This window comes from Neopelma chrysocephalum, unplaced genomic scaffold (assembly GCF_003984885.1).
Source record: "Neopelma chrysocephalum unplaced genomic scaffold, ASM398488v2 Primary Assembly neopelma1_65c, whole genome shotgun sequence".
Classification (NCBI taxonomy): domain Eukaryota; kingdom Metazoa; phylum Chordata; class Aves; order Passeriformes; family Pipridae; genus Neopelma; species Neopelma chrysocephalum.
Window position 1 is genome coordinate 1,158,819 of NW_020897724.1, and position 14,704 is coordinate 1,173,522.

General features: G+C 40.7%; 1 protein-coding gene across 4 annotated transcripts in view; it reads right to left on the reverse strand.

Moving 5' to 3' along the window:
- CPPED1 (calcineurin like phosphoesterase domain containing 1) overlaps positions 1-14,690 on the reverse strand; it is a 40,574-nt gene extending 25,884 nt beyond the window's left edge. The window contains exons 1-2 of one of the 4 annotated variants that reach the window (XM_027684232.1): positions 14,597-14,690; positions 4,858-5,076 (exon numbers count right to left, since the gene is read on the reverse strand). In XM_027684232.1, the coding sequence (XP_027540033.1) occupies positions 4,858-5,076; positions 14,597-14,660 (283 nt within the window). In that variant the 5' untranslated portion in view covers positions 14,661-14,690. Of the gene's footprint in view, positions 1-4,857; positions 5,077-7,126; positions 7,216-12,750; positions 12,791-14,141; positions 14,263-14,596 lie in introns of those variants that run through there. The other 3 variants (XM_027684236.1, XM_027684234.1, XM_027684235.1) reach the window with 3 other exon arrangements.
- Between the last annotated feature and the right edge of the window lie 14 nt (positions 14,691-14,704).

A 14,704-nucleotide genomic window follows, 5' to 3' on the forward strand; every position in this document is an offset into this window, starting at 1 on the left:
GTATTTCAAATACAATGGCTTAGTCTCCTGCCATCACTTACACAACTGTCTAGATTGACTTGTTCTTTGGAAATGGATATAAAAAAGAAGGAGGATCCTTCAGAAAAACGACCTTATATATGGCAGATGCAAGTGATATGGGCATCCTCCTCCTGCCCTCCTCTCAGCAAAATAAAGGAATTCTGAAGTAGAGCACAATACTTACGGCTCTGACCTGCCAGGTGATGTTTCCACTCATTGCAGCAGATCTAAAGGTTCCTTCACCAAAATTAAATGTTTCAGAAATGTGCTATAAACAACCATTTGAAACCCCTTAATTAAACAATTTAATAATATAGAACAAAGGTAGGGGGAAAAAAAAAAGAAAAATATCACTGCTTGGACTTAACTGACAGAAAGGGTGGATGTCAGATTACAGAGCACTGCATGACCTGGGCAGGAAATGTGTATATTAGAGATTATGCCTTCACTTAACTAAAGGCATTAGTACGAGTACTCGCAGTGTATTTCAAGTACTCAATTCTAGTGATTCTGATTTCTTGTAATTAACATATACACACAAATGAATCTAAAACTGCAGGAATAAACATTACTGGCTCACTGATCTATTATCACATTGCTAACAGATCAACCCTAATCAAGTTCTATCAGGTTTTTTTTTTGATTATACACATTATATTAGACAAGTCTCATTTCATTTAGCCTCTAAACAGCTACATTTTATTACAGTCAGAACTAAGTAAGTTTGCAGCAGACTTGCTGTCTCACTTGTTCTTTTACCCATGCAGGTAGAGCAACTAATGAAAAATAATGAAACACCTGGTCTAAATACATCGCATCAATAACTTTGCTGGCTAGAATTATCAAGTTACTGACAGCAGTAGCATCATTAATAAAATGTACTTAAACCATTTCCTCCAAAGGAATTCGGCCACATAAAAACAGCTGCCAGACTCCCACCTTCACAGCCAGAGCTTCTGGGTGGCCTCAGCAGGGTGACCTGGGCTGCAAACAGCTGACTTCTCTGCTGTTGTAACAAAAGGTGGTGAAATGCAGACACTGTATCCTGGACACCAAGCTACACTTGAAGTATGGGATGAAGAAGGAAGCACAATGCTTTATGTTGAACTAGAACAGGAAGGATAGGCAAGAAAGAAGGCAGGGGAGTTTGTCCTCAGAGTTTGGAGGTCTGTCTGTATGGAACAGACACCAACCTTGTTAAACTTGAGTCAGGACCAGAGGAGATCTCAGCCACCAAGAGTGGGATTTTTGCTACAGACCTGGCTCTTCTGGGAGACTAATCCCCCTGATACCTGCTCACAGCAGCTCAGGAGGAAGTCTGGGAGAACCCCTTGACACAGAGGGGCCATCCAGGCCCCACTCTCCTGGTCATGCCACTCACAATCACAGTAGTGCTGGGGGATGTGTTAATCCCTGGCAGCCTTGGCTGTAGCAGCCACCAAAGACAGAGAGCTGACCTGGGGCCTCAGGACAGCAGACTGGCTGATTAGGGGAACTGCTACAGGATCGTGGAGGAGACTGCTCTGAAAGGCAAGAGTCTGAGAGCATTGACATGTCTTCAAAGACAAACTGCTCTTAACACAAGAATGGTCCTTCTGGATACTGAGGGAAGGGGGGAAAAATGTAGGCTGTAAGGAGAATGATGTGGCTAAATGAGAAACTCATGTCTGAGTACCAATGAAAAAAGGATGCAAAAGGGAGTTGGAAACAAATACAGACTTGAAAGAAAGAATATTGTAAAAGTACCTGGGCATGCAGGGCTGGTCAGGAAAAGCTCACCGAGGGCTGAAACCTGTGAAGGGTGTGATCAGCAGCAAAACTTCTACTACTACCTTAGCAATAAAATAATAAAGCCAATACAGGGCCCCTGCTGAGGGAGGCAGTGACAAGTGACTGGTACTCAGACCTCCCTCTGCCTGCCTTCACTGAAATGCTCTCCCAGAGTTAAAGGAGCAGAGGAAGTACCGGTGACAGAACAAGTATCTCCTGAAAAGTTTCAAGCCAAGGAAGCCCATGGGACCTGCCAGGATGGATCCAAGAGTACTGGGAGCGCTGGCTGATGTCACTGTGAGGCACCTCCCTGTAACCACCCCGGCTGTGGAGTCAGGATGTTGCAGTCTGGATGAGTCTGGATGTTGCAGTGCTTCCCCTCTGGAAGAGGGGTGAGGGACTGGCTGGACTGCTGGGCTCAAAGGGTGTTGATTAATGGAACAATGTGGGAAGTTGTCATACAACAAAACAGAAGGTTCCGACTTGATAAGAAACACTTTTAGAAATTAATTTCCAGGAGTTCAGAAAAACGCAGTGAAACAAACACATTATTCAATCAACAATATTTTGCATTTTGCAGATTAGCATTTTTGCCATAGTAAGTTGTATTTAATGCACACAAATGTCTTCAGAAGTAAGCCTTTCATTGTCGTGGTGTATCTAGGTGTAAGCATCGAGGTTACAGAAATTATATTCAGTGACACAGTTGCACTGTAAGGTATTGCTTAAAATTCTTGATTATGTACCACAATATTAGTGTTACCAGGAATAGATATCCTATTCTTGATTATGTAATCAAGAAAAACTTCTGAAAATAATATTCAGAGTACAAACTACTTTTAATCAGCAGTTAAATACCAAGATATGATTACTCCGTTGCTCTAATGACATCTGTAATGGATTCCAAGTGCTGTGCCTGATTGCTTCCCAGCTGATCAGGATTCTGTTCATCACTTCTAGCTGCTGGAATTCTGAGATTTCTTGGAGTTCCTGTGCAAAAGGCTTCCACATTGTTCCAGCTAAATGACTGGATGCTTTAAAACAGTCACCAAAAACTTTACACTTAGTACTCCATAATATGTTTTAAGAGAATCAAGGAAGATCTGTTTTGTCCCTCCTTTTTTATTGACAGGCATTGATTATAAAGCAGTATAATCCAAAGAACTTGTCAGACATTGGCCAATAGATCATAAAATAGAGCTGAACTTCACTTTCTCAATAGCCACGCTGCAATAGTAACTGATACACCCCCAGTAATGCAGATGTGTTCAGTTTTAACACAGGTGATATACACAAGTGATTTAAAAGGCCATTTGAGACATGAAGATGCACCTACACAATAAATTCACAACTGTTAAACTTAAATCAATGTCTTGTCTCATGTACTTCCTGATTTTTGGCTACTGAAAAAATGAATTTTTTATCCTGTGTTTTACAGAACATAAGGGAATTGATAGAGCAATTATTCTTGGGAGAGACTCATCAGTCAAGAAGTATGAAACAATTACAGTACCATTCTACTACAGACATGCATTACATAGGTCTAAAAATCCTTAGCTAGAGCAGTGAAAATATTGAAATTTCTGCCTGAAAAGAAGCATTTCAACTGGTCTTCAGTTCTGCAAACATTTATATGTTCAATTTACCTGAAAATCTCTATTTGCTAAAAAAATTCTTAGATTCTCTTTGCTGAAAAGGTAGGATGTAGAACACCCATTATTTGTCTTGAATTTTCTTCTTATAAGGGATACTGAAGACAAAATATTTGGAACACTTAGAAAAAATTAGAAGTTCTAATCAAAATATTTCTTAAAACTCTGCTACAGGAAGGACAGATGATCTTTAAGAAGAGATTATTTTATGATTCTGGGTTAAACCTGAACTTCTCAAATTAATGGAAGCACATAAACCAACAAAACTGCATAATGGCACACTCTGATCAAGCTACTGAGGTGTTACACAGTAGATTCAATCAAGCTTAAATCTGTTGTTTTTTACACTTTCCCACTCTTTCAGAAAAATTGTGTTCTGATCAAAAGTAAGTCTGCAGCCTATAAATAATGTCAATCAATTTGACAGCTAAGCTTTAAAATTAACATTGCAGGACACTGAAGGAATTAGGGAAAGCTCTACAACATGCTCAAAATGTTGCTGTGCAGCAAGGGCTGGGGAGCAGCACTTCAGGTGCAAGTGGAGTGCAAGGCAGAGTGTTACATAAAGCACACAGGACTATTTGCAAGGTCCCTTGGTGGATTGCTGTGCTCCCAGACACACAGCCAAGGCTGTGGGCAGCTCTGCTTCTTATCAATGCTAAGAAATGTAAGACACTGTGCTTAGATCTGCTTTTCAGACCAGCTGGCAGCAGGTAACATCACTTTTTATTTTGCTTCCAAGAGAAGTACTTCTCTTCTTCACATAGATAATACCACCAATCTGTTTGAAAGTTGCAGCTGTCAAACTTTGTAACTCACCTTTCTAGATGGGCTGTTGCTCTTCCTGAGTGTGTGCAGAAACACACTGAGCTCAAACTCCCACAGCAACAGGAGAGAACTGCTAAAACTTGAATTCCTTGACTTTTAGCATTTAAAAAATTGAAATATTGAAGCATTTGAATTTATTAAGCATTAGAAAGCCAGAAAATTCTCTGAGCTTTACTCACTTTAGGTACTCAAAAAGCCATATCCATTTTTTATTATTTTCCTGGCATTGTTTTTTCCCAATGGCTACTGCCCCTATTTGTCTTCTCACAGCAATTTGTTTAGGGAGAAGTAATTTGAATGTGTGTTCTTAGGACTTTTATTTCAAAGAAAATTTCCTACTGAAAAGAAAGCAATTAACTAATGAAAGTACAGCCCTGAAACGAATGACACGGGAAGTCAGATGAAGAAATTGCAATAATATCTCAAGAATCATCTACAAATCACACTTCTTTTCCAAACCACCAAAACAGTAGCATACCAACTCCTACAAAAGACTATTTTGAAGTCAAGGAAAGTAAATTAGCCTTATTGCCAATCTGAAATATAAAGGGAGCTACAACCCCCATTCTGCACTTAATTGCCTTACCTGGCATTCCATGGACAAGGTCTCCACACAACACAAAGAACTTGGGTTTAGGGTTTAGCTTGTTAATGGCCTGCACTGCTTGCTCTGCTAATTTGATTTCTTCTCCCCATTCATCATCTCCATTATCAGTGTCTCCACATGTCCAAGCTTTCATCAGTCCGAACTGAGGATCTGCTCCTTGGATGAAGTAGAAGGGCCCCTTCCATTGGCACTCATCATCTAAAATGAAACAAAGGAGGGGAAAAAAGAAAATTTAAGCTGTAGAGACACTTAGAATGAAAGTTTCCATGTATCATTAAATGGATTGTTCTTCACCTAAGTAGGTTGACATTGCTTCAACAGAAGTACAGAATTCTGTAGTCACTCATACAGGGCAAATATAAAGGCAGAAGTACAAAATTTTCCTCTAATGGGTAGTTGTAATAAATGAAAGTATATTAATCTAATTATACCACACAGTAATTACAGACTGATTAGAGGAAAAGTATGTGGAGAATTCAGCAAATAGCAAATGGAAACTACAAGACTACAACATAACACAAGTGTGTAATGTTAGATTTCATTTGATTCTTTTAAGACTCCAATTATTGCTTCTTTAATTAACTAATTAAAACATACAGAAGTTTCACATTTTATGGTTCCAGTAGACTTTTCCTTAAATTATTAAGGATTTAAATGCTTTTTGTTCTCATGGCTTTAGGGAAAAGCTGGAACTGAAGTACAAACACTAGCACACTCTGGTTTCTCCAGCTGTTTATATGCACTCATTTGTAACCTGAATGTTTCAGTTTTGAGAGCTGTATTTGGCTTAATACATTTACTGTTATTGGAGTTTTTTTAAACAGCATTTAAACTGTTAAAAACTCACTGACTACATTAATCTATAGCTGAACCTAAAAAGAAAATGATACAGCAAATTATTTAAAATTAAAATATAATCCATAAATATACTTCCATATTACGTAAATCTGATCTGAAATTCAGTTTGAGGCAAAACTGGTCTTCCAGTAACAGAAACAAGCAGCATGTCCACCATGAATGTGCTTTTGGTTTCCTTCCACAAGAACTGGAGCTGGAGCTTCTTACTTTGCAAGAAGGGGGGTATGGTTCTTTCAAGGGTCAGAATTCCTTCCTGGCACCGAGGATATGGATAGGCTGGGTGAGGGATAAGGAATGTGGGCAACTCCCAGAAGCTGCTTGTAATTGCCATCTGTTGCTATGGCATCAGATCATTTTGCCAAATGAAAGCTTCCACACTTTAGTTAAAGTAACGTTTAATATCTAAACAAAATTATTTATATACCAGCATTGGCTTATTCGAAATAATAATCACGTATTTTATAGGTAGAAACTTTTAGCCACTCATTAGCTTTTAATTCTGAACTAAAATTACATAACTTACTAGAAGAAGTGAAATGATCCATCTATCCATGAGTTTGCAACAGAAGCTTTATGGAACCAGTTGAGTGACACAAAGCAATTTAGGTTTTTATTTTATGACTTGCATGAAAAGATATGACTGCCATAAAAAGCAGCTTACATGCTGCATCAAAGGCACTGTTTGTGCAGAGAAATCAACTTACAGTTTTTATAAGTAGAAAGTCATAGAATAAAAATCAGTTAAGGAAGCTTGCATCAGAAATCCTTAATGACCTATACAAAATGGAACTGAAAAAAGGAGATGTCTGAAACAGGAACTTGGTTTGGAGAAGTGGCACAATTCTCAAACTCATTAAATGGGGAAAAATACCAAATCTTGGAACAACATGGCAGGATTTTTAACACCTGTCCCTTTTCTGGACAGTATTGATAATCAACACTGAGCAAAATCTACTTGTTTTGTATTGATTAATCTCAAGCCAGTCATTTTTACTGTAGTAGCCTAAAGTAAAAGACAGAAACATTTATTTATTTTTACAGAAATCACTCAGAAAAGAGATCTAGTCTTTGTTTTAAGTATCAATTATGGCCAGGCTGTGTTTCCCTTTCTGAAAGGGAATAGTGTCTGTCCAAAGGCAGCTGGAGCACCTGCAGCAGTCCAGGATGGGAGGCACAGGCAGCAGGGCTGGCCCAGGGCCCAGGTAACAAGGAGCTTCATATCTAATGCTTGAACACACAGCAGTCTGGCAAGCAGACAATGCACATGCACAGCTGATGCAAAACAGGTTGAAAAGCCAGAGCAGGGGTTATTCTAATATAAGCTTCATGGATATTTTATTTTCCTGACTTATGTTCATGCCAATACAGGAACTGTCTAGGTTTTAAGTACCTGAATGTTTCCAAGCCTGTGCACAGATGCTCTGGTTTGAGTGGGTGAGCGATGGTCATGTGAGGCAGAGAGAGAGACTGATAAGATGAATTTGAAAAAAGAAGTTCAGTACACAGACAGAATCAAGAAGTGGCAGAAGAAAAGAGAAACAGAAGATGCAGGGGTGGAGGTGGTGAAGAGTGGGGAGAAAAGGAAAGAGATAGGAGGTGAAAAAAGAAAGGAACTGAAAATGATGCAAAGGTATATGCTATATTCTCCTGTAGGAAAGAAAAATATAAAATGAAAAAAGTGAAGCAGGGACAACAGAAGAGATCCAGGAATCAGGGCTACCATAAATAACATTTACTTAAAATGTTAGTTTAATTAACTGGTCTTAGCCAAATAATTCAGTCAATAGCTGTTTCTGTGGCATTCAATAACTTATCAAGTAGCTACAAAAATAAGAGTAAGGTTGAATTATTTTCTACCTTTGTTTTGTTATTTGATCACTCAACTAGAAACACTATTTAAAAACAAATAACCCTAGTACTTACACCAAATTCCATTAGCTTATTAGTTATCAAGTGGTACTTAGTGATTTTATTCCCCACAAAAGAAAAGTAAATGGGAACAAAATAAGGACACTGTTTAAACTTACAACTTGATTTTTTTTTTTAAATCAGGAATGTGCTTTAATTACTATAAAGTACTATAAACAAAAGCAGAATATCATGAAGAGAGTTGTACTGGTACAACACCACCAGTGCAAACTTGCACCTGGTGCACCAACCCCTAAGCCTGTTCTGAATTCAGCTCACCCAGGAAATAACTCTGCCCTCACTGGTCTGTCTTCAGAGGAGTTTATGCAAGTTTTTCCTTATCTGTGCAAGGCATAGCACCCATCCAGCTGAAGTTTCAAGTGTTGCAACTAGTGCAATTTTAGTAATTTTGCTTAAAAGTCCAGGAATAGGCCTGCACAAGAGCTCTTTCAACAGGCAATATGGTGAGAGGGTAGCAAAGTGAAACCGATGGTAAAAGCATCTTCCACAACCACAGATAGACCCAGATGTCTTTTGCCTGACAATTAAATGATTGATCAATGAACCCTCTTCAGATAATTCTTAGCAAAACTTCTGTACCCTACTTTTCTCCTTCACCAGCAGTTTGTTGGCACCCACTAGCAGAACAGGTACTGTAGGCCATGCAAAGGAAACTCATCTGCCCAGTGTCAGGCACCACAAAAATCTGTCTGAGCCATTTTTTGGTCTTTGCACTGAATCTCAAGAGTGCTGAAAAAAAATCATTCTGCCTCTATGCCAGGGGAATGCCAAAGTCTGGCAGAGGGAACCAACAAACAGCATTGGATGCAAGTGGTGGGAGGGGGAACAGCTGCTTTTGCAGTAATCATCCAGTCACGATCCAGGTCCTAGATGCTACTCCTTAAGGTTTCACTTAAACAGCATCTACAATCACTATCATCCCTTCAAATGTAGCAAGCAATGGCTTCTCTGGGAATAACAATAACCTTAAAGGAACCTTCTCACTAGGAGTTTCAGTTTTCAAGCTTTTAACTGGGCCAGGCAGTTGTATTACACAAGGTGCACGCTAGGTAAAGCAACAGAAGATAAGGATTGAATCAATAATTTCTTCTGCCTTCTCCCTTCCATCACAAAATTGAGTGGAGCTGAGAATCCCTTCAAATTGGCTGCTCATCCCCTCGAACACAGAAGCTGTTTGCAACTTTAGAATTTACCATAAAAATAAGAAAACACAAATGCAGCAAAGAGTCAGCAGACTTCTCCAATAACTGATGCACATACCCTTTCCATTTCTGAAGGACAAAGCATGTCTCTGGTGCTGCTCTTCCACACTAAGCCACTGAAAACTCCTATTTCAAATCCATTTGGTTCCCAGGCCTCCATAATTGCTGTACAGCTGATTGCCACAGAATGTCCAACTTCAGGACACGTTCTGCCTCAGTTTCAATAGCTTCCTACTCCCTTTCTGCTCCCATGCATTCCAAAGTACAGACAGAGGATCGATGCAATGTATTTTTAGTAGCATTGCCTGAAAAACAGTGCCAGCTGCTAATTTTATCTAAGGATTAATTCTGTGAAGGACCGAAGTAGTCAGCAACAATTCACAGGAGAAATCCTCAGCCATGGATTGTGATCACAGGCAAAAAGACACTTCAAGGACTTAGGTGGGATTTCAGCTGAGCCTCACGATTTCTAGAGGACAATAGCTAACACTGCTGGGCCTTTATTTCTTCCCCTTTTGCTTTTCCTCGTTCTCCTCTCTTTTCTTTCCCCATCTCCAAGGATCACAAACATGCATCTATAGAGTGCTCACAGGAACCACTGGCCTCTGACAGCCACACAGTGCAGGTGGGATTTCCAGCATTTCCCTGGGGAGGTTTTTTAAAAAGTGCATTCATTGGTTTCAACAGTATATTTGTTTTCTTCTTCCTCTACACTCTGCAGCATTTAGTGGAAACAAATTAGTTATGAAAAGATACTCCTGTCCACAGGCTCTCTCTAGACACCATTGTGTCAGAGGGGAACAAACATGGACACATGTCCAGCGCCTGCTCAGTAAGCCATGGGCAACAATAAACAGGAAAATGCCCTCATTGTCATGTTGGGTTTGTCACTTTTCTGAAAGATCAGAGAACAGCAGAAATAGATATGTGGTTCCTGCCTTGTGCTGTCTCTGAGTGTAATTGTGAGACTTTTTCTAAGCAAAATTAAGCAAGAAGCACAACCTTGGTTTTCCAAAGAACCTAAATGCAGGAAGGGAAATGGAATCTGTTAAGTGAGGTCAGTATGCATACAACATAGACAATACAATAAGCAAAAATTTGTTTTTATTACTTTCAGTCCTGAAATAGCTTGAAAACCAATAAAGGACTTGCACTAAATTATTAATAATTTCTTGTTATTTATTAAAATATTATCAATAGCTATGGCCTAAAAACCCTATCATTATTGTCTCTATGTCCAAATTCAAAAGATTTCCACCTAATGAAATGTGCATTTCTTTCAGCTGTATTTTCCATGTGCACCTGAGAGTCCACCAAAGATATGACTATTGGAGGTTCTGAGGAATGACCAAGGCAACCTGTTGAGAAAGGTGCAATTTTTTGCATCAGGGAAAAAAAATCCTTCGAAACAGGTATCAAAACACATTTTCAGAGAGAAAATAAAACCTTTTAAAGATTAATTATTTTAGAAATTATGTACTACAGAAACTCTGTTAGTAGAAACACTTAATGACAGAACATGGTTTCTCACATAAATTAGGCAGTGCTACTGTTTCCAAAAGATGTACTTTCAAACTTCTTAGATAACTATCAAGGTAAGAAATGCCCTCTCAGGCACAGTTTATTTGTACTGAGGGCTATAGAATGCTAAATTCTAGTCATGCCTTATGCCCACCCCCAAATTTAACATGTAAACTCATTACAAAAACTTTACAGCCCAGAACTGTAGGTGTGAAGGGGGGTGGCTTGCATAATGACAAGGTGAAGTCACAGAAAGTTGCTCAAAACCCACGTAAAAATTTGCCTAATTCATATGAGAGTTGGAGACAGTATTGGGAATGGAATATGCAAGCTGGGAAGCAGTTCTGATCAGTGCTCAAAAATATTACTGTTGAAGAGCTCTAGAACAGTAATCGTAATGTGCCAAGATCCAACACTTATGTGAAAGCACGAAAAAATAAGAAATCAACTGCAGTTGTATTTAATTTCAAAGGAGGGCGAATTATATGTAATTATGATGCTTTTAAAAAGTGCAAAAATCCTTGAAGGCAGCACGGAAACTATTCAAAGACACTATCCCAGAGGCTCAGACCATATGCACAGCTTTCACTGAGAACTTCAGAAAATCAAAAAGAATCCAGACAGTCTAAACAAGTTAAATAACAGCCATAAGGAGGGTAGTTAGAGCAGGACAGCATCCTTTGAAAAGCTAAAGCATCCAAATAATGAAAACAGAAAGATTTTATACACTGGGAGGTTAGATACAAAAGTCTGAGAAGTCAAGGCAAAAAAAGTGAAGAACTGGATACAGCATAAATCTGAAAACTAATAAAGCCTTTCGTAGAGGAATTAGGAGCAGATAGCCTGCCAGACACTCACCAAGGTTAAGAGATGTTCCAGACACGCAAGATGCACCTGAAGACAAAGGCTGACAGAAAAACAAGGTACATTTTTGTATGTATGTTTATTGGGAAGGAACCTGTGAAGATCTAACATGAGAATTCTTCCTAACAGAAAGTGCATCAGACCTGTTTCAAATCAAAATACCAGTAGGTGATTCAACAAACAGACATGAACACTAAAAAAACACTCAGATGAGGTGGCATTCATAGAACTCCTCAAAAGTGAAAACCATCTCCTCTGCACCACAGAACAGGAAGCTGGCCACTATCACACCTGCATTTAAAGGGGTTTCCTGAGCAATCCGGTAACGACTGATTGCAAAATTGGCATCTGTACAGGGAAGTGAATGGAAACTCTAACAAAGACAGTAACTACTGTGCTCACTCATTCTTCAGAAACAGTAATCAACAGCTTTTACATGGACAAGGGAGATCCACTTGATCCCGTTTCCAACAGGCATCTAAGAGTTACTCACCAAAGACTCCTAAGGAAGTCGAGTCTTGAAATATGAAAGCAAGTCCTTGCATGCACAGAAAACTGGTAAGAAAAAAAGGAATGGACAAGATCCACAGATCCCACCTGGATGTGTACTGGGACCTGTACTGCTCAACAACTTCAAAACAACCTGTAACAGCAACTGAATAGCGAGGAAGTGAGATTTGGTAAAACGAAGCCATTTTGGTGGCATGAGAATCATGCCCGGTTGTGAAGAACTGGGGAGAGATTTCTTATACAGTGACTGTTCGAAAGAGCTGACCAACTTCAATGCAAAAAACGCACAGGATAGTGCACATGGGAAAAACACCACCAACTTCATATAAACTACCATAGTTCTAGCAAGTGCTACAAAGCAAAGTCAGCTCAACATTCAGCAACGGCAAAAAAAGCAGGAATTGGAAAGGAATAGAGAAAATAGCAAAATGAAAAAATATGAGAAGCAACTGAATAAATTTGAAGAGTTTGCAAAAGATTAGTGAGGGAGGCATGACAGAGGAACATAGAATCACACACGTAACTGAGAACGTGAGTAGGCAACACGGGTTATTGCCTGCTCCAGATAAAGGTTTTGGAACCATCAAATAAAACTAGCAAAAGTTCAAACAGACACTTCTAAACCAGTTAAACTGACAGTACTATCACTTTGTTAGTTACTTGAAAAAAGTGTTTACCTACTTTCACAGGAATTCTCTGCACAGCACGGAAAAAAACACTTAACAAACCAAAACAAAATAACCCCATGACTTTTGGAGAGAAGCGGTGAAGACAGCATTTACCCAAACATATGGTCCTGTGTCTTCACTAAAATACTAATAGAAGTAGTTGACATCTGAAGCGTAATTTCGCATGAGTGGAAAAGACAGATAATTTATTTCAAAAGTAAAGCCAGAGCATAGAAAGGTCTCTTGCCAATAAAGTAGGGTATTTGTGCACTGTTTACTCCTGTGCCTCATTGATTACATGGATAATTTAGGTCACTAACCTCTAGCTCCTGATTCACGTCCCATAACAAAGAGCACATTAGAGCAGGTTACAGGTATAACATCCACATTACGTAAAAGCAGACTGAACAAATATCAGGGTGTGGAAGAGTGATTTTGTAGAAAGGGTAGTAAGAAAAAAACCACAATTAAGCTCTCAGTGATGGGTCTCAAATTATAAAGGAAAAGGTGTGCCAAGCCATAGCAGTGGCAGTAAATGCTCTGTGTAGCTACAAGTTTAACAGAGTGAAACCTAAAGACTGAGGAAAGCAACAAAACACAGAGAAATGATTTTCATCTTAAACTGCAAGAAATTTTCCTTCAATATTATCAGCCCTTGGTTCTGGAATTTTTTTCCCAATCATTTAGTTGTGTTGAACTTTAGTCTGTTAAGAAAGGGCTAAGTAAATTATTTACAAAGAAATATTGCACCCAAAGATGGTAGCTGGACTATGGTCACTTAACAAATCCTGAACAAAATTAAAAACAACCAGTGGAAAGAAAAGCGTTAATTAATATTTAAAGAATTCCAAACAAGGACACTTCAGGAAGAAGTACACTTGGAAAACAGATTCCCAAATGACATATTTTCTTCCATGCTTACGGCAATTTTCAAGAAGTACTCAGATAAAGCTTTTATTCAGAAATTTTTACACTGCTGTTGAACATTCCTTTTGTTACAATTTCACCATACAGTTGATATAACTAGATGGCTTGTCTGCCATCTGTCCCCTCAGCAAATGCTAGGCATTCTGTTCCAAACCAACCAGACCATCTGCAATTAATAGGTTGCCAGAATGACTGTATACGTATACTTCACATGCTCCGAGTTGGTGATTTTTCTTTATTTGGCAACAAGCAAAGCCAAATATTTCCAGCGAAAACCAAGAAAATACCACAAAACTGTAGGGACTGAATAGCCTTGCCGACCTCACCAAACCAATACAATCTGAAATTCATAAATACAAGGAAATAAAAGACGTTCCACGCATGGCAATAGGAAAAGATTTCTTAAAACAGAGCTAGTTGTGCCCCTGGGAAACCGTGCACACTGTAGAAGCTCCATCCTTGGGAGAATTTAACAAACAGGTGACATACACAGAGCTGTCCAACATGCTCCTCTGTCGGTCCAGCCACAGCCACAGGTGGCTGTGCCAGCTTTGCCTTGGCACGGCCTCCTCACTTATTCACCTGGGGAGTCTGGAATCACGTCCCCAGCGGAGCTACAGCCGAGGGGATCCCAGTGCTGTACACAGCCTGGAAGGGCCAGAGAAGGAACTGTGCTGCTGACCCGCACCCTGAGACAGGCTGGAGCCCCCTAAAGAAAGCGGGACCTTCCCTACTTGCGAACCATTGTACGACTTTCATTTAAATAACAAAACCAGTGACCAGCCGGTAACCAGTTCGGTCACCCTTACAGGTACAAACACACGCCAGCACAGCGCTGGTGCCAACACAGGCTATGCAGGTCAGCTTTAGGAACATGGACAAGCATTTGAAAACGACTCTGGCGCTGGGCACCGCCGGCATCCTCAGAGAGCCGGAGCGCGGTGACAAACCCGGGCGGCCCCGGCCCCGCGGGGGCAGCGGGGCAGCCACAGCTTCAAGTCCCCCCTTTCCGCGGCCGACCCGCGCCACCCGCTCCCCAGTGCGGCCTTCCCGGCGCCGACACGGCCCAGAGCCCCGGCCCGGCCCCCCTCGCCTCCCCTCCCCGGCGGCAGCTCCTCCCGCCGCCGCCGCCGGGGAAGCCCCGGGCCTCCCTCCGCACCGCACGCCCCTCCCGCCCGGCGGCGCGGTGGGCAAGAGCCGCCGGTGCCCGCCCGCGGTGCCGCCCGGCGCTGGCCGTACCTGGGCGGAAGGCGGTCAGGGTCCTACCGCGGGCTCGCAGGAACGCGTCCCCCGCCGCCGCCATCGCCCGGCCCCGCGCGGCCGCTGCCGGGAGCCGCCGCCGCCGGG